This window comes from Cheilinus undulatus, linkage group 8, assembly GCF_018320785.1.
Source record: "Cheilinus undulatus linkage group 8, ASM1832078v1, whole genome shotgun sequence".
Classification (NCBI taxonomy): domain Eukaryota; kingdom Metazoa; phylum Chordata; class Actinopteri; order Labriformes; family Labridae; genus Cheilinus; species Cheilinus undulatus.
Genome location: NC_054872.1, coordinates 2,778,660 through 2,799,470, shown reverse-complemented (window position 1 = coordinate 2,799,470; position 20,811 = coordinate 2,778,660). Strand labels below are relative to the sequence as shown.

General features: G+C 40.1%; 2 protein-coding genes across 7 annotated transcripts in view; both read left to right on the top strand.

Moving 5' to 3' along the window:
• Positions 1 to 20,811, top strand: part of LOC121513254 (NLR family CARD domain-containing protein 3-like) — a 945,231-nt gene that overhangs the window by 559,583 nt on the left and 364,837 nt on the right. The window lies entirely within an intron of this gene.
• The window catches only part of LOC121513252 (vacuolar protein sorting-associated protein 13B-like), a 481,863-nt gene that overhangs the window by 424,348 nt on the left and 36,704 nt on the right, over positions 1 to 20,811 (top strand). For all 3 annotated transcript variants that reach the window (XM_041792863.1, XM_041792864.1, XM_041792862.1), the window contains exons 47-50: positions 5,409 to 5,564; positions 10,783 to 11,049; positions 15,869 to 15,952; positions 17,183 to 17,358. In XM_041792863.1, the coding sequence (XP_041648797.1) occupies positions 5,409 to 5,564; positions 10,783 to 11,049; positions 15,869 to 15,952; positions 17,183 to 17,358 (683 nt within the window). The remainder of the gene's footprint in view (positions 1 to 5,408; positions 5,565 to 10,782; positions 11,050 to 15,868; positions 15,953 to 17,182; positions 17,359 to 20,811) is intronic.

Genomic DNA, 20,811 nt, shown 5'->3' with positions numbered 1-20,811 from the left:
GCTAATGATTTTCTCTTGGGTTAAGCCGTGGGCCACGAAGCAGACATGACATCGTACCTATGACGGATCGTGTTTGGTTGATTGACTCACTGAATGTAACCTTGTTTTGTGGGAGGGGTGATGGTAGTTCTTAGAAGTTAACACCACACCATGATGTGTCAAACCCGTGTTTGGGTTCTGCATTTAGTTTCCATAGCAACGGAGAAACCCTCACAACGAGGCTTCAAAAACTTCAAGTGGTGTTCATCTTGTGATAAGACCTTGAAGGCCCAGAGTTGATCTGTGCAGATTTCATCACTCTGGACCTCTGCTAATTGATTTAGTGCACAGGTGTTCTCAGTTATTTTAGCATGTGTCATGCTTTCAACCAACTGTTGAACTTGGAAACATATTTCTAGTGCTGTGTTCTTAACATTGAACATTAACTGCAGGTTCTGAGTCAGAAGACTAGACTGGGGTGATATCCAAACAATATTACAACAGATTTTATTATTGCAATGTTTGGCCATGAGGAAAATAATCCTATATGTTTGCTTTAGTTGAAATTAATGTCAAGTCTGTCTGCCAAGTTAGTGCAGATCATTTGCACTGGTGTGAAAGCTGTCACTTTTACACTGGTGTGGACCACCACTAACCTCACAGAGCAGATGAATTGGCCAGATCCCATGTCTGCATCAGGCAGATCCATCTTACAGAGCTCCAGTCTGAAACTATTGTGAAAGGTCTGAAGTCGGCATCATCTGAGGAGAATGAGGCAGTTGCTACAGATGGGGTTAAGTTGTCCTGGGAAAGGGTAGCAATGGCTGCTGCTGGTGCAGCAATCGGTAGCAGCAGTTTCTCAAAACTGGACGACATTTCTTTATAAAGAAGAACAGAGAACTGCACTGAAAGCTTTCAATGGCAACCTGCTTTGGCATGAGTTTGCCTGTACATACAATGGCTGCTGCTGGTGCAGCTGTTAGCACACTTTAGTCTAGATTTTGTCCATAGAAAGCCTCCTCAGTCTTTACTTTTAGTCCAAGCATATATTCTGTTGTCTAAATCTGGTACCAAATCATGGTAGTGTGTTCAATACAATCTGCCAAACATGGGGTCCCTGCTTTCTACAGCTGAGAGGCAGAATAGATACAGATGCCTTGTTTTTGACAGATCTACCCACAGTGGAGAAATATCATGGATTTTCACTGTCTGATGAAAACAAAATAACATTTTAGTCTAGTTTTAGGGCGCATTCACACCAGAGCTGTTTGGTCTGTTTGGAGTGTTTTGAAAGCTCACAATGACTCTGGTGCAGACCAAACAAGCGGATAATGGTCTGCTTGAAGACAGGGGGTCTTGGTCCGCTTCCAAATGAACCCTGGTGTGGTTCGTTTGAGGTGTGAAAGCAAAGCGGACCAACTTGTAAACCAACGGCAGGCAGTGGAATAAAGCTTAATGATATACGTATTTAAATGTGATTCAATACACTCAAACACGTCAGTACCTTGCTTGTGTAGCCATAGCAACATGTCGTAGTCTGTGCTGATTTATTCGTCTCATGTAAAGAACGACATGCTGGACAGCTCACCACCTCACTAACTGCTTATAATGCCCTAATGCAAAAGCTGAAACCGCAAGACAGCGTAAATTCTGTGTTTTTTCATTTTTTATGTGGAAAAAAAAGACAGGCAGAGGGAGATTGATTTCTGGTTTCATCTTCTTCTACGCATTCTTTTCTTCTTGGTCGCCGTTTGTTTGTGACGACAGTGCCCCTCACAGGCGGAGGTTGTAGGTGTTTAAACAGTTTGGTCCATTTGACCAACAGCAGTGTGAATGCGAACCAAAACAAAGGAATGTGCAACAGTGTCGCAATTTCCGTTCCAAAACGGACCGAGTCCCCCGGACTATCAGGTGTGAAAATGACCTTAGTCATCTTGACAAAAACTAAACTTACTTTTAGTCAGTTTTAGTCATCAAAGATCTGTTTTTTTTTTAGTTTTTGTCATGGAAAAAAGGCTGTCCACAAACACTTTAAGTCGTAGTTTTAGTTGATGAAATGAACACTGCCACTAACGAGCTCCACTTTCCCTAAACTACTGCAGCGCTGAGTATGCCTACTGCCACATTTTGTCTTGTCACTCTCACAGCCACCATGTCCTCATCATTGCTAAAATGTAGTCTTTGAAAATAACATCAGTGGATGAGCAGGTCATAGGTCAGGAGGATTAACATCCTGAATCTCCTGACTTGTCTTAAAGAAGGGCTCTAGTGCAGAATGCAAACAGTATAAAAGCTGATGCTCAACATTAATCCATGTAGTTTTTTTAAGAAGCCACAGCCAGACAGGAGTCAACTCTTTTACTTTGGGATTTTCCTGCAAGAAATTCCAGCAGTTTCCTCCTGCATTACACATTTTCATATTACTCAACAACATAAAAAAAAGGTCCATAGGCCAGAGCTAAAAAAGACTGCAGGTGTTAAAATGTGCACTGTTATCCCTACAGTTTTCCAAGTGGATTTCCAGTGACAGACCCCACTGAGAAGTGTTTTTTCAGGCATAATCTAAATGCATGAAACCGCTGCATGAGGCTGACTTTTGTTGTCCTTTGTCACAATAGTCAGATCAGTCCCACGGGGACAACGCTGCCTCTTATTTTTCATTTTTGTCATCTTACGTTTCTAGTTCATCTGTGTCATTACTGTTTTCTTCTTCCACTGCTCCAGTCAGAGCCGTTTGAAGTTGAAGGGGAGATGTTATTATGACTTCTCTCAGAGGTCAAGTTGAGCTTCAGGCATGATAAAGTGCACAGCGTTGGAGGGAGGAGGAGGAGTAGAGGGGTTAAAAGAGGAAGAGAAGTGCTGTAATAACAAAATAGGTCTTTGCAGATGGAGCTGCAGCACAGAAGAGTGAGTTAACCGCCTCAAGACTTAAACCATTATTTACTCCAGTGATGTCAAACTTAGAATACTTAAAGGCTGAGATGTCAGCTGCATATTTAAAGGTTTTCATTTTTATCCATGTAACCCAGGTGTCACATGACCTTTAAATATCCCGTAAGAGACCTTGCAAAGCCTTTTTCTTGACTTAAACTAATAAAGTTGAAACACACTGGACATTCTGATGTGGTCATGTGATCGGTTGAATCATTTAAAAGTGAAAACAATGAAACAGGTGTAGAAAAAAGTGTCATAATTTGTGAAAGCAGTGGTGAAAAGGATTTAAAAGAGGCAACAATGGGATTAAAAAGGCAAAAATAAATAAATACAGAAAAGCAACGAGACAAAAAATGTGAAGAAAATTGTGAAAAGTGGTTGAAAGTGACAAAAATGGGCTAAAGAGGCAAAAACAGGAAAAAAAGCCAGATAAACTTGTAAAAACAGGAAAAAAAACTGGCAAATATGAGTTCAAAGTTGGAACAAATGGCTAAAAGTAAAATATAGCTGCAGAATTATTTTAAGTAGGCAAAAATGGGGAAAAGTGGCAAAAATGAGTTACAGAAATACAAAAAGGGTGCCAAAATGAGTGGAAAAAGGTGAAAAGCTGTTAAAAAAGGGTATAAAGTGGAAAAAAGTTGCAAAAAGGTTGCAGAAATTGGCTAGATGACGTAGGAAAATGGGGTTCTAACATGAATTCAAAGTGGAAAAAATGAGCATAGAGTGAAAAAAAGTGGCATAAATGAACAGAAACCGTGGTGAAAAGGGGTTAAAAAGCCCCTATTTCGCTTATCCAGCTCACATGCATTGATGTCATCATTAAATCATGACTGTGGAGGGCCCATTCACCAGGTTTTTGTGTTGATAAAAAGCCCCTGAAAATCATTTTTGTTGCTAAATCGAACTGATTTTGACTTATGTAGAAAATGATAAAATTACACCACTTTGCATCAAGACTGGAAAGTAAATGTATTTTGCAATAATTGATGAAAATAGATTAACCACAAAAGCCAAATGTGACATATAAGTAACATTTCCTATCCTTGACATTAGAGATAAGAGTCTTTTTTAAAGTCAGAAATGTGTTTTACATGGTTTACTGAGTCTGTGTAATGCCTTGCTATTATTTTATTACGAGGAAAAATGGGTGTGGGCTTTAATGGGTTAGGAAAGCTAAAGGAGAGAACAAGCAGTAGTTAAACCATGTGAACTGGACTAGATTATTTTACTGCTGGTTCTCCCAGTGGTTTACTTATCCGTTATCTTCCCTTAAAGCGAGCCCAATGAGCAATAGAACAGTTTTGTCATTTCCACTCAGATGACAAGAACAAGGGATGATCTTTAAGAGAATGACTTCAGGCTTTGATTAAGACTGTTATTGTAAAGAAATCTGCCTTCAAACGGTGAAAAAAGACAACAGTGGAGGGAAGAGAAGGGCTTGACCAAGGTCCCCTCACGCTCCTTGACCCTGGAGGTAATTTGTTTTTCTTGAAACAGATTAGTTAAGCATTCAGCACATTGAAACCACAGCCCTACGTGTAAATCTTTAAAGCTCTTTTCGGGGTTTCAACCTGGTCACAGCTCCTCTGGGATATGATTGAACAAGTGCCTCCCTCTAACCCTGCCCATTATAACACTCACTATGAGGCATTCTTCTGCTTTCTGTTGTTCTCTCTCGAAGTTTGAAGTCGGCCGCAGCGTTGACACAGAGAGATTAGTAAGGTGGAAGGTCAGCCATGCTGCCGCAGAAGGCTTTTAAACGTCCCCTGTATTATGACAATACTGACCGTAGAGTCCTGCATGATTCAGGAGGGGACTGGTGGCACAAAGAAAACGGATATAGCACTCTTCTTTTGATGGCATGTAGTTTGAAACTAATTCAGTGTTTGCACAATGAGATATTGTGTAATATGGAAAGAATCTAAAACACACATCTGCAGAATGTCTGCAGAAAAAGTGCTCCTCTGAAACGTACTTCAGGATATTTATTTTTTTAGCCCTGCTGCTGTGCCGTCGTTAAAATTGTTAGCATGAAGATTTTCACTTCTGCAAAGCTGTTCGCATGTCAGAAGATTGGACATCTGTTTGTTGCCGTCCTAAGTCACACATGGATGTGGTCCAAGATTAAATGATAGATATGACACTGGAAAGTCTGAGAAGCAAACTATCTGCCTCATATTTAGACGTGGCGAAAAGAGCCCTTCACATCCAACCGCACAACTACACTCATGCTCTCACACACATTGCAGGCATCGTGAGACTCACATCAGCTGTTTTCCACCAGCCAGTTTACTGTGCACGTCCTTGAATTTGTACTTCCAGCAGCAGCAGGCCTCTTCAACCAGTAAACAGGAACTTTGTAGCCTACCCCCCACCGCCAGCACCATCAAAAATCTTCTAAACAGAGATTCTTGTTGTTTACTGGCCTTTTCCTTGGGATAAATAAAGGGTAAGAAGACTAACCTCTGATGTCTGTTTCTGTCTCTGCTCTGCAGCTGCTTCACATCTGCATCGAGGGATGGGGAAACTGGCGATGGTCAGAGGCCTTCAGTGTGGACAACATCGGGACTCTGCTGAGGACCATTCAGTACAAGGGGCGCACCGCCTCCCTCATCATCAAGGTGCTGCAGCTCAATGGTGTCCAGAAACAGGTATTTTTACCATCTCATTACTTTTATGGTGCTTTAGTTGTTATCATAAAAGAAAGAAAATGATAGATCATGGAGGTAAGTTTGGAGTAGATGTCATTATGTACCAGCAGTTAAGTGTTGGTAAAAAAATAGTGGTAGCAAATGAAGGGAAAACGGGTAAGCAGACTGGATCCATAAGGGGAAACACTGCTTCATCAGTGTGGCAGTGGATACCAGAATAGAAATGTGAAAACATGGCCTCCATTCCTGTGGAATGACCCTGTCAAAGATGCTCTTTAAAGATGTTAAAAATTGTGTATATATGTTACAGTATGAGCAGGAGTACTTACTGGGATTCACATTCCTCATACATTGTTAGTTGTTTTACCTTTTTTCTAATGTCCTTGCTGCTTACAAGGTAGTAAGTTGGTCCTCAATACACAACAACTACCTAGCAGATCTCTATATTCAGTGTCCTATGGTTTCATTAATGAAACAGACCATGGAATCCAGCTTAAAGTATACGTGTGTCAGGGCGGCGGTAGAGCAGAAATACAGGCAGCTGTCTTTCTTCATGTGTCCTATGGAATATAGACAAATGTCTAAAAACTAATCTTTTAAAAAAAGGGAAAAAGTAGACATGCACCCAAACCTCAGAAATGGTTTGTGCAAAAAACAATTCTGTTTTATAAAACTCTGCCCAGACACATCTTCATGCAATTCTCTCTTTATAAATCTTGCTCTGCCTTTTACACGCCTACATTCAGCCGTAGCCTGTCACTGCAAATGAATAATGAATAGCACGAATAGTGCTATGCCTTGGACAAGGTATGAAAACATGAGATATTTCAGGAAAACTTAAGCATTATCATCGAACTGTGAAGGTTTTTCTGAAGGTTTCTGACAGACAAATTCATGGGATTAAGAGAGCAGCTGCTAAAATGCCACTGCAAAGCAGCAAACAAGTATTTGAAGCTGCTGGTGCCTCTGGAGTCCCACCAACCTCAAGGTGTAGGATCCTCCAGAGGCTTGCAGGCGTGTATAAACCTACTATTCAGCCCCCCCTAACCAATGCTCACAAGCAGAAACGGTTGCAGTGGGCCCAGAAATACATGAAGACTCATTTTCAAACAGTCTTGTTGACTGATGAGTGCCGTGCAACCCTGGATGGTCCAGATGGAGGAGTAGTGGATGGTTGGTGGATGGCCACCATGTCCCAACGAGGCTGTGATGTCAGCAAGGAGGGGGCGGAGTCATGTTTTGGGCTAGAATTATGAGGAGAGAGCTGGTCTGCCCCTTTAGGGTCCCTGAAGGTGTGAAAATGACCTTGGCAAAGTAAAATTGAGTTCCTGGCTGACCACTTTCTTCCATGGTACAAAAAGAAGAACTGTGCCTTCCTTACCAAAATGATCTTCATGCATGACAATGCACCATCTCATGCTACAAAGAATCCCTCTGTGTCATTGGCTGCTATGGGCATAAAAGTAGAGAAACTCATGGTGTGGCCCCCATCCTCCCCTGACCTCAACCCTGTTGAGAACCATTGGAGCATCCTCAAGCTAAAGATCTATGAGGGTGGGAGGCAGTTCACATCAAAACAGCAGCTCTGGGAGGATATTCTGACATCCTGCAAAGAAATTCAAGCAGAAACTCTCCAAAAACTCACAAGATCAATGGATGCAAGAATAGTGAAGGTGATATCAAAGAAGAGCTCCTATGTTAACATGGAACTTGGCCTGTTAAGATGTTTTTGATTGAAATAGCTTTGATTTCAGTAAATATGACCCCCTGATGCTGCAGATTCAACAAATGACCATTTTCAGTTCTTTACAACCAATAAAATGTTTTGAACCTGGCAAACTAATGATCACAGGTGTGTGAGATTGATTTCAGTGATCCAAAGAGTCCTGAGACACAAAACCATCCATGAGTTTAACTGAAAAAAAAAACAAAAAATTTAAAGTTTTTGAAACTAAAATCCAATTTGCATGTTTTGGAATGCAGTGTAGTCATCCTGATCAGTCTCAGACAGTCGTACTTGTAGCATTTTTCATTAGCAATAACATTTTCCAACATTTTTCATAAACCAAGAATCTTGCACTCCTTCGGATGATCGTCTAGTACAGTACTGATTTTTTTATCTATTATAGCAGTGATTTCCACACGTCTCTTACAGAACTTGCTGCTTCACTGTGAGGTTCTGGCTGTTTTATGTCACCTATGTGTCCATGTAAGCAGGAGTACTGCAGTTTTTCTGCTTCAATGTTAGGGTTAGCTTGTTGCTTAGCTAACAACAGAGTGTGTTCTGTTTTGTCAGTCTGTTTAACAGCCCATGAAGAAAAGCTTCTGATCTCAAACCCTCCAGAAACACACTGTGCTCACTTAACCACAGAAGGATCACAGGAATCATAAACCTACATAAACCAATTCCTTAAGCAGCCATGTTTTCCCTTTTATACCAGGACTGTTTGTGGATCATGTTTGTATTTTTCCACAAATAAAACACAAAATTGTTCCTGAAAATTCTTGGTGGCCAAAAGATTTTAGCGGTGACACTCTGTTTTGTAAACACTGTCAAATGTCGCACATGTCTCCTTGTTGTCCTCCAGACAAAACAGACCTAGCTTCTCACATTCCTTCCTCCGTCTGATGTTGCTTACATCTCCATCCCATCGGATTCAGTGATCGGGTTCGAGCGTTACTCACTTCCAAACACAAAGCCTCAGCGTGGGACAGAGGCTACCACTTCTGAAAAAGTTGGTGCTCATCTTCATGGATGTGCCTGCTCTTGTTTTTCTTATTTTCTAAAAATAATGATAATTAGGCTGATTGACCCTTTAATGCTCATAAAACCACATAAATATCTAAACGCACATGCATGCTTTGATTACAAACACACACTGACACATACACTTACACGCTTTGATGCCTGCGGTAAACACATGTAGGGTGGGATACATGACGACTACTGCTATGAAAATTAAATCTCTTGATTGTTTGATCAATCATCGACTGATATAAGTTTTACTTTTCCCAAAAGGTAAAAAGTTAATGGTCTGCTTAAAACAGAAAATGCAAGGCTTATGCTTTTGTGCCAACAAATATACACAAAACAAAAATAGGCATGTTTATGTGACATCTGTGGTTTATGACATGAAAGTATTTTTTTCTTAATATATGGGTGCAGGGGTGTAGCTGGGGATTTTGGACCCCAGGAAGAAAATCACACAGGGCCCCCCTTAGCCGGCCAGCCAAGCAAAAAATGCTGCATCATTTATATAATTCTATAATATCCATACGTTTTAATGTATTTATAACAATAATTTTCCTATATTGAGCAACAATATTTTTTAGGATGGATGGATTAAAATTATTTGCACTATTTCCCTCACATTTATTATGTGTTTATTAACCTTTTCCCATACTATGACACAGTATACCACTTTAGCCTTCCAGCTTACAATGCTAACAATCCTACTACTGCTGAGTAAAGCATTTGGACTTCTTTGAGGGGAGGAGCAGGGCCCCCTAAAGTTTATTTTACTCTATTCCAGGGGTGTCAAACTCAATCACTGATTCTGGATTCAGGTCTAACCTGAGGGCCCAACAGGGTCACCTTTTTAACCATAAACTGTCAACCTCATTTCACCAGTAATTCAATATGAAATAAAAACTGAGCACTGATGATTAACGATTTTGACATTTAAAAAGTTAAAAAGATAAGTTTAAAAGCTCACAATCTAAGAAAAGTAAATTTATTAGTTCAAAAAGGTCAAAACATAAAATTGAAATTGAAAAATAATGTTTTTAAGGACAAATATATAAGAAAGAAGTCAAAATAATGAGTTTAAAAGGTCAAAATATGAAATAAAAAGTCAAAATATGATTCGAAATTTTAAATTGTGAGTCTAAAAGGTCAAACTATAGGATTATGAAGTCAAAGTTTGGTGTTGAAAAAATCAGATAAAATACAAAATAACTGGATAAAAGGTTGCTTGAAATTTAAAATTATGAATCTTAAAGCTCAAAATATTATATGAGAAGTCAAAATTATGAGTTGAAATGCTCAAAGTATAAAATAAAAAGTCAAAATCCTAACTTTGAGTCCTAACTGTGAGATGCTGAATTGAAAATGAGAAATTAAAACACAAATTAATTTCTTTCCCACATTCCTGACTGTTTATCTAAATATTTTTACTCCTTACTTTTTCTGATTTTAAGACCTAACAAGAATATCTGAAATTATCAAGGATAAGTTCACATTTTTATACCTGAGGAGATCTGCAGACCTCAGACTGATGGGACAGTTTTAACAGAAATATAAGATCATCTTCCGGATTTAACTGTTCCAGGGGCCGTATTTGGCCCCCGGGCCTTGAGTTTGACACCCCTGCTCTATTCAAATCAAATGTCAGTCTGTTGACCAGTTAATTTAATAGCTGTGATTCAATAATGATGATTATTACTAAGAAACAAATTTTAAAAAACAAAATAAAAACACATTTTTTACTCCAGGCTTCACAAGGGCCCCATCCTACTCAGGGCCTGGGTAAAAAGTCCCTCTTTCCCCCCCTGGGTCACGCCCCTGTATGGGTGGAGGGCGTTGCAGACGGTTCTTTGTTTATAAGAGACAGAGAAGAATCAGTCAGGCTAGACCAACCTTTTCACGAGAAAAAAATTCCCAGGTGCAACTACAGAGATATCAGGCTGTGAGAATCAACTTTCTGAAACATTCTGGACTTGTGCTTTACGCCGCAGGTCTCACCTACCCATTCACACCCTTTCACTCCATTCACACACTGATGGCTGAGGTTTGTGTGGAGAGTTGAGCATCAGCTATTCCCACCCAAACGCCTGCATACCCAGTTACACGCTGATGTCAAAGCAGTGGGATCAAACTGGGGTTAAGTGTTACATCGGCATGTGACTGCAGGAGCTGAGGATCAAATCCACGACCTTCTGATTGCGAGATGACCGACTCTACACACTGATCCACAGTCGCTTCAATCTGTATCTGTAGAGAGCAGTCATGGTTTTCACTATGTTTAGTCTTCTTCCATTTGTAGTTCCACCTTCTAAATCTGAGACTTTGACGTATGAAGGTAAAATGTTGAAATATGCAGTAAATCCCAGGTTTATAACAGGACATTTCTGAAATCTTAAATTATAAAGAAACAATAGTTCTGTAGTTGTTTCAGTAATATGCTGCAGTTCTCACCTTTAACCTTTTCTTTTCAAGGTCATCATTTGTGGCCGCCAGCTGATGTGCAGCTACCTGACTCAGGACATTGAGCTGCGGGTGGTGCAGCACTATGTGGGGCCTGACAACCAGACGGTGGTCAGGGAACACTGTGACTGCCTGGAGGCAGGAGCCAAGCTGCCGTCGTATGTGCTGGAAGATGCTGAGATGACAGAGCTGTGTGTGAGGGCACAGGGGGATGAAGAATGGTCTCAGGACGTCCAGCTGGAGAGGAGGGACAAGGGCAGCAGCCACTCTGTCATACAGGTATGAAGTCAGGCCGGCTGAACCGAGACCATTGACGGCTTCAGTTGTTATTTAAATGATTTCTTTACTATTGAAAAAACACGATACATGAAATGCTCCACTTTAAGTCAGAATAGTTTGCCAGACATACAACACAGATAAGGGCACACAATCCACACACCAGTACTTCCTCCTGGGTCATCATTATGACTCACATGGTCCTAGTTGGGGACTGGACCACCAACTGTGGCCATATTCTCCTCTCCTGGGTGGTCACAGTGGCAGAGCTTCCACCCTGCTACTCACAGTTAGAGAACAGATTGAGATCTTTCCCTCAGATAGTCTTACAAAGGCCCTCAAACCCATATCCAAACCATGTTGAGAGGCAGAAAATACAGTTTATGCTCCCTCAAAACAAACCTAACTGTAGACAGGAAACACTAGCTGATATGTGGGCACAGAGCGAGGCTTTGAAGCCACTTTAACATCACTGGATTAAGTCCAGAAAATTACTCCCCTCTCTCCTTTCCTGCTGTTCTGTATTTTTCTTGTTTCATGTCTATATCCGGCTCTCTTTCCTTGTTTGCTTCTTTATAAGCCCCATACTGTTAACAGCTAGCATTAGTCCAACTTCTGTGTGTGCTTACACAGAGAGCTGACTCAGAATGAGATAGCTCCCTGGACTATTGGTCCTTTAATCTTTGCATGTCTCTGTTTGACCTGCTGTTTCAGTCTTTAGTATGTACTCCACCGTGTAACTCATCTAGACTGTAGCTGTAGTTTTCACTCATTTGTTTTGTCTTGTGGTTTCTCCACCTTCTCCGGCTTCTTTCTTTCTGTCCTGGTGATATCTGTGTGTGGTAACACTTTACAGTAAGGTACATATAAATTGGCAGAATTCCTAGAAAAAGAATACCTAACTGCTAGTTAACTACTTTACTATAGAAACACCAAAAGGCATTAAGTATGGAGTGACTACCCGCTATCATACCCTACTTTACATTGAATAAGTAAGGGTTAATGCCCGATGACATGTACAATATTGTTGTACTCAAGACCACACTATCCAAGACCAAGAATTGCCCAAGACCAGAGTGCAACGAGACCAAGACTTATGGGGATCTAGACTGAGTCAAAGACCAAGACCATAAAAAATAATTTTAAAAAACCATGACAAGGTTGAACACTTAAAGCGTATTCACTCTTTAATTTTAGTTTTCTTTTTTATTAATTTGACAGGTAAAAACAAGATGTCTGCAACTCTTTCAAAGCACAACATGCAATAATCTCAAATCTTAACAAATGTGTTCAACTAACAAATAAAATAAAATAAAATAAAAAATAAATCCTTGTTAGTATTTCAAAGCCTCTGACAAGTCCGGAATGATTCTAAATATCTGAAAATGAGATGTTTATCTAGATTTGTCAGGTAATTGAGGCCTAAAATAAGTGTTCAGAGGTATTTCTGACTAGAAATAACATGGACTCATGTCTGAGTTTCTGCAGGTGTAGCTATTTGTTGTTATAGCAAGTGCCGATCCTTATTATCACATTAATGCAGTGTTAATTTTGTCGACTAAAACTATGACTAAAAATGTCCGCTGACAGTCTTTTTTCCATGACAAAAACTAGACTAAGACTAACAAAAATAGATCTGTGTTGACTAAAACTGACAAAAACTAAGTTTAGTTTTGGTCAACATGACTAAAACTAGACTAAAATGTAAAGAAGTTTTCATCTGACATTCAAAATCTGTGATATTTCTCCACTGTGGGTAAATCTGTCAAAAAACAATGCAGCTGTATCTATTCTGCCTCTCAGATTACCAGGTTTAGGCAAGGAAATAAATGATTGGACTAAAAGTAAAGACTAAAATGTGAGGACTTTCTATGGATTGAAACTAGACTAAAACTAAAAAGGCTAGAAATGACTAAAATGTGACTAAAACTAAAATGCATTTCATTTAAAGACTAATTCTAAGACTAAAATTAAAAATAGCTGCCAAAATTAACACTGCATTACTGAAGTTGCAGAATAGCAGATCAGTGCTGGTCTCAACTGGTCTTGATTGAAAATCCTGAGTCTGGCCAGTCTTGACATCAAGACAAGACTGAGTACAAGTGCTCTCAAGACCGAGAGATGACCAAGACTCCAGCACTAGTGCCCAATTATCAGGGATTAATGGACACTGCGGAGGCAACGGAGGATGGTTCAGGCCTCCACGTTACCATATTAATCCCTGACAAATGGACACCTCATCGGGCTTAACCTGCTTATACCATGGTTACTTGCTAACAAAAAAATTAATAAAACCACTAATTTAGCGTTTCTTATGTTTTGTGATCAAAATACAAAGTTTTAGTAAAGCAACAATCCCTTTTCCTTAGCAACACCTGAGGGCTTGACTAATAACTGGAGTAAACATTCCAATCCCATAACGTTCTAAGGGAATGTAAACATTATTCAGTACTCCAGTAAATAGGACGGGCCACAGATATGAAGTTGCACTGGGACAAACAACTAGTCCACCCAGCACACTTTCTGAACGGATTTATCAATGAGAAGACATGAAGACGAGTGAGACTGAGAGTCATCTGTGATCAGACTATAAACCTGTATGTTAACATGAACAGTCGTCTGATAGAAAGCTTAGTTTTAGCAGACCAGCTGTTTGAATACACAGAATAATTCCTCCTTCTGCACTACGAGGTCACAGACATGAAATGGAGCTGTCCACGCCCTGCAGGTGCTGATTCTCTGTCAGACACATCAATATTTACCAGCTATTCTCATGCCGCTTTATCAGAAGCGTTTCCTTCAGCTCTACAAACAAATAATGCCTTCTTTTCTTGTGTTTTATGTCATTTAAATTTTCAGACAGTAATTTCTAAAAGTTAGAACAGGAGGGAAGTGAGTGTTGTTGCGACACTCACCTCTCAGAGTTAAGGTGAGCATGGAAACAAGTCGTGTGTCAGATATAGGAGATAAGACCATTGCGTTTCTGGTCTTAAACTTGGAGTCTATCATTAGATTTGTTACTGAAGTGTTGCCGACTTGCAGGCTCCTTAGGCTGGCAACGCTGTACTTACTGCTCGGAAAATACGACTGCCTGGTTGCTATGGTTACACCTGCCATCTAACACCTGCTGTGCATTAATTCTTTACAGTGTAAAGATTTTCTGACTGGAACTTACTTGAGAAGTCCCATAGGTGTCCATATAGCAGAAGTTAATGGACAATAGGTAATATGTATAAGTACTTATGAAGCCACGAAGTAATCAGTGACACAGTTTGATGAGGAGTTCCTCCCTGTCGACCCGTTAACTAACAGTTGTCTAGCAGTCGGCCATCATTGGTTTTCAGATTACTGTATATAATTTACTGTTGTAAAGTTTCAGGTAACTGTTAAGTAACAAGGTAATTTAATGCAGTTAACCCCTATCTATGCGTTCTTTAATGGCTGATTGGCAGTTAATTCCTCATTTGTTTTCTGTTAATTAGCAGGCAGTCCTCATTCATTACCAAGTAACACTGTTAGTTTTTGCGTGCTTTGATATAGAGTGTAACACGGTTTCGTTTTTCATCAGTCTATCATCTGAATCAAAAACCTGTCTCAGGTTGCTCTCCTCCTCGTATCCTTCCTCTCATCTTACTTTAACACCTTTTTTTGGTCTCTTTTTCTTAAAGCACAGAAGGTCGTCTTGACCTCACTGCTGCAGCGAGGGATCTATAAAGTTTCTGTCTAACAAAGATTCACTCCCTCCTCTCCTCAAACTTGTTTTGAAAAGCTTGCAATGATGAAGCTCTCTTTGCTCAGCTATGCTGTCCCCACCAGTAATTGAAGTCCCCAGTCTGTCATAAACTAGACCACTTGTAATGCGCCTTGGCATCTCGAGGCTTTAATGAGGAGTGAGGAGTAAATGACGACAAACACCAGTGACACACAAAGAGTGCTCAGCCTTTGGTGGGCAAATTCTCAGCTATTAAATCTTACAAGATTTAACTGCCTGTAGTGGCCCATTAGCGAGTACTTAGAGTCATCAGTCACCTCAAACATGATATTGTGTTGCAGGGCTTAAGGGTGACTTTACTTCACTTTTAACTCCTCCAAGAATAAAATTAAGTTTTTTTGTTTCTAGTATATACAAAAACAAGATGATGTGTTGCTGATGGTTACTAACACCATGTCCTAACAGCATGAGAGTATCAGCCATGCTTCACACATTCACTATCCACACTGGGTCCATTAGATATTTAATTCTCTGCCCTTAAATCTCACTTCTCCCTCATTAAACATTGGAAAAGCATTTTTTCTATTTAAGATTGAGAAACAGGCGTGTACTGCTTTTAGTAGAATAGTTTTGTCTGTGTTGGATGTGGGTTTTATTAATGCACAGATGTTTCTCCTCTGTAAAGCAGGCTAATGCAGAGGTAGGAAAGGGAACGAAAATCAAAGATGTATTCTGACACTCCTGGTGCCTTGTTATCCACCTGTTTCTTTGCTCTTTGCCCATCTCAATGTGACAGAGAGAAATAGGAGTGGGATGACAGGGGACAAACATTACACCACACTGCACTGCTTCGCTCAGCAGTGCTCACATGATTTTAGGACACTATAATATAATTCTAATCAAACTGGTTTTGTTTCTGACGCTCGCCCGTCTCATTAGGATATGATGTAAGTGAGAGGTAGCAAACACATTTAAGTATTTAAGTCTCAACTTATATCAAATACAATTTCCCTCATATTTACAATAAGGAAATGATTTTTTTTTGTGTTTGTAAAGAATGATTTAAAGGTGATAAGAATATGGAGTATGACAGTTGTTGTTTTCTTTCAGTTACCGTGCTCCAGTGGTTCTCTGCTGTATGTGTGGTGTACTCTTATCACACTAGAACCAGACTCCCTGATGCAGCAGAGATTGGTGAGTTCCTGCCAGCACACACTTTAAGGAACCCTGCATGATCAGACAGGTTCATCCTGTTGGATAGATATTTGTATCTCTTATGTGTATATTGAACTAAAGAACTCACTAGATGTATGCATTGTGAGTAAATTTGAGTTTATAAACTCACCAGGAAGTCTTCATGTTTTGGTTCGCGCTGGTACTATGACGTCACTAGATCTCCTTGCCGTTCCTATGCAGAAACCGCTGTTTCAGACTGTCATATGTTTTTCTGCTTGCAGCTGTTGCTGCCATAACAGCTTTTATACCAGACACAAGTTTTCAGCGTGTTGGTTTTGTCTCTGCTGTCAAAGCTCTGTCATTCCTCCGAAGTTTCACCTCAGTAAACCTCCCTACAAGTGACTGGATTCAGTGTATAGTGGAAGCGTGTCGGGAGCTTTTCAAAATAAAAGCATTAAGTACATACGAAGGGAGTTTCTCCAAATGCTAAAGTGAACTTTTACTTTGAAAAGCGCAAACCGGAAGCGCTTTCATACTGTGTTTATCTTTACCTGCTACATTTTGAACCATGAGGTAACAGAAAGCCTCATAAATAGTAGACGTTTGGGGAACAGCTTTATTAAACAGACACATTTTAGCTCGTGGCCTTCATCTGGTTCATCAAGAAACAGATTTCAAATATATTCTACTGTCATGGACGTAAATATTTGCTACTACAAGGTAAATATGGCTCTGTATTTATCATTTTCCTGTCTAGTTTGACCGTTAACCACTCATGGTGTAAGGAAAAAAAATCAAAGAGACCTAAAAACTTCTTTCCTGCATGAGACAACACTGGCTGCCAGTCTGAAACAGCGGTTACTGCATAGGAATGGCGAGGAGCGCTGCAGCACTGTGACGGCACAGTAACAGTGCGAACCAAAACATGGTGGCCTCCTGGTGAGTTTATAGACTCAAATTACTCAAAATGCAGATATCTAGTGAGTTTTAGTTCAATATGCATACTAGAGGTACAAATATCTATCCAACAAGATGTACTTGTCTGATCATGCAGGGTTCCTTTTAAATGGACGGCAATTATCGTGACAGTCATATTTCTTTTAACAGTGGTTGCTGCCATAATGCAGTTCATGTATGAAAGCAAAGTTAAGGGTTACTGAATGTTTTTTTTTTTTTTTTTATTTGTCACCATATTTGTCCAGATGTTGTTTCCAGTTTTACATTTTATTTGACGTGACTCCATTACAGGTGGTTTTCAGTCCACTGTTTGTCATGAGGAGCCATTTGCCAGATCCTGTAACGGTCCACATAGAGAAGAGGAGTCTAGGACTGAGAGAGAGCCAGCTGATACTTGGCCAGGGCCATCAGGAGCCCCTGTTAAACACAGAGGCAGACATCACCCATCACCTCACCTTCCAGGCCAGGTAAGAAAGAAAGTGTCATACATTAAGACCTTTTTGTCCATAGCACTGCCTTAAAGGTTTCAGATTTCACCTTTTAAATGCAATATCACTCTGAATGTATAAAAGCTGAACTCACTAACCTGAACCTTAAACACACAATAAATTCCTTCATCAGGCTCTCATCAAACAAAAGATGACAGGTAACTGGGAATCATGGGATTGAATTCTTGCTGCCCCCTGCAATCACACCGCTCACTTTCCTTTTATAAGCTCTGGTGTAGCTCAGTAGGTAGACACAGATGCTGTCATCCTCAACTAGCTAGCAGGATCAATACCTGACCATGGTGCTGTTTGGTGCCTGTCTGTCCTCACGCTGTCCCCAGATCTTCTGTCTCTAATCAGCTGTTCTATCATAATAAATGCTAACAATAATCTTAAAAAAACAAGACTATTAGAGCCTGCAGATATTAACATGACAAAGAAGTGTTGATTTGTGATGCAGTGCAAACTCATAACACAGTCTGTGCTTACTCATGTGATTAAATGCAGCATTTTATACAGCTGCAGTCTTAATGTCTTAAAAGTCATGTACTGACATTTCTACAGTCGCCATGGTCTGCAGCGTTAGGCAGTTCTCTGTGGAGTATACTCCTTCAGTAGGCGTGCAGCTCGGTAGCGGCTACGTCACGTGTTTTGTTGCTCTGATTGGCCCATAAAGATGTGACTGAACGTTCATCCTTTCACCCTCCAAGTTTTTTTTTTTTTTTAATCCTCTGCCCTTTCCCAAATGCCGTGTATGAGTGGTTTTCCAAATGGATGTGAGAAACAAATCCATCTGGCATGCCAGCTTATGGTTGTGTCCCATCAACATCATATTTTATGCTTTTTTGAGTATGTCTGTTTAGTATCCTTGCAGCCTTTGCACATCTTGCAACTGTACCATTAATACACATGGATTTTGTATTATTTTCCATATTCATTTCCTCACACAATTCAGAAAGGCATCCCAGAAAGCTGCAGTCAGCCGTATACTAGGTTTTAACCTCGTCTTGTTTGTTCATAGCGAAGATGATTTCCAGTCAGCTGGGTGAATTCACACATTTTTTTATTTCCTCAGCGTGGTGTTAAATTATGTCGTCATCAACCAGCTCATGTCTCTTTAAAGGACAAAGTCTTAATCTGGTGTTCTGTAATGGATACGCTAGTTTAGCAGAGATGGTAAGACACTTACCTAAGACGCTCTGACACCACGCTCTAGTTTCTCTGAGCCAGCAGACAGACAGGACCCAAGGAAATTCAGGCAACAAATTGCACCTAATAACTACACCTGATTTTGATAGACCGTCAAGAGCGGTTTTTGACCTATATGGGCTCAGTGTTTGGATGCATGTTTGCCTGTATACACATGCACGTGTGTAGATGATTTGTGTATATTCATGTGTCATTATGTCTGTGGGTGGTCCGGATCTGTCTTTGACTTGGTAAGCTGTACGCCAGCTTTAGTGTGTCAGTTCCCACTTCGTCATGGGCAGAGTCTGTCACATACATCACTGCTGTGCCTTTTATGTGTCACACTTTTAGAGAGTGTTTGCACCTCTCGTGCTGCCATTAGAAGAGATGGATCAGTTTACTCCAGAAAGCTTAATATATTGTTAAAATATGTTTTGTTGAATCAGATTAGCACCATATTTGGTTCCTTAGTTCAGGGGCTCTCAACTTTTTCAGACCTTGACCCCCAAAATAAAGGTGCCAGAGACCGGGGACCTGAAGGTGGCGGGACACAGCCATGCACATTCAAGAACAGTCCTGCAGACAAGGCCGCCCATTAGGGGCGTTAATTGGGAGAGCTTTCTGGGGCCCAGCCAAACTGGGGGTCAGTGGAGATCAGCAAAATCACAGTCCAATGTAAAGTTAAGCTGTGATATCTATACTTTATATTTAACCTGAAAAAATAACCACTCTTATCAAAGTAACAAATATATTTTAAATCATTTGTGTAGTACATAGCCCTTTTAAAATCCCTTTTGTTAAAAAAAGTAATTAAAATGTGTTAAAAAATTGCAAAAATGGGTTAATAATGGTAAAAAATGGTGAAAAAGGAGGTGAAATTGATTTTAAAAGTAGAAGAGATGGTTTAGAAGTGGCAAAATTAGATTAAAATTGCAAAAAAAAACTATAAAAGGCTAAAATGGGCATAAATAGCAGCAAAAGGGAGTAAAGAGTGGCTGAAAAGGCTTCAAATTGAAAAAAATGGGTGGAAATCTGGTTAAATTGGATGAAAAATTGATATAAACAGGCTAAAAAGTGTTAACTGAGAGAGAAATAAAGGCAGATATTGTCAGAAACTGGTTAAACTGGGAAAATGGGCATATTAGATGGTAAAATGTGGTTAAAATGGGATTCAAAGTGGCAACAATGGGTAAACAGAAGCAACATTAGGCTTCTGTCACAAGAATTGGTTTAGAAATGGCAAAAACAGGCAGAAAAAAATGGTGGAAAGGGTTTAAAATGACAAAAATAGGTTTTAAAAAATGTGTTTAAATGGATGGGAAAAATATATATATATAAATGGGTCATAATTTGGCTAAATTTGTATAAAGTGGCAACAGTGTAATTTATATAATGTTCTTAGTTTTTCAGGGTAACTGGAGACCCCCTCTCAGTGTCTCAACCCCAAAGGGGGTCCAGACCCCAAGGTTGAGAACCACTGCCTCAGTTCAGCCCAGTCTTCATTGTGCTTCATGTGATATCACATGTTAGGTTTTTAATGCTGTTTGATCACAGGCAGTCTGTGTTTCTGTTGCAATTCAAACAGGTAACTAAGCCAATTAGGGAGCCAGCAGTGATCTGAATAAACAATGGGTCTGATCACAATGTTTGTTTTGATTTCATCAGCCATAATGAACCCACAGTGGTCGCACGGTCGCTGGAAACAGATTTGGCCCTGTATTGCAGATAAATCCTTTGTCATGTGCACAAAAACAAGCTCCAAAAAAACTGTCTCGTCTTGTCTTGTCTTTCTATCATGCAACCACAATGCTCCCTGTGTTTACTAATCCGCCTCTTACCGCACAAAATTCTATTAACCTCTCCTTTGTCCCTCCAACTCAGCCCATCCTTCATCCCTACCAACATAAAAACATGCACAAGTGAGCCACAAGTGTGCATTTGAGCACTCTTGTATGACACACATATGCAAAAAGCCCCCAAACCCAAAAACCTGTAGGACAATTCCAGTCTCGAATGTTCTCTGGTCAACAGCTCGTCTTTCCTTCCTATAATTACACATAGTTGTGGGCTCTAATGGATGAGGTAGAGAGCAAAGCTGCGGTCTGTGACACAAGACGTGCAGACAATCCCTCCCCTGAACAGTGATGTCCTGATCTCCTCACGTTTGCCACCACATTAGAAAGCTGATGATAACTATCAGAAGCGTCTTCCAATTTCCCCCTCAAGAACGGCTCTGCACGAGGA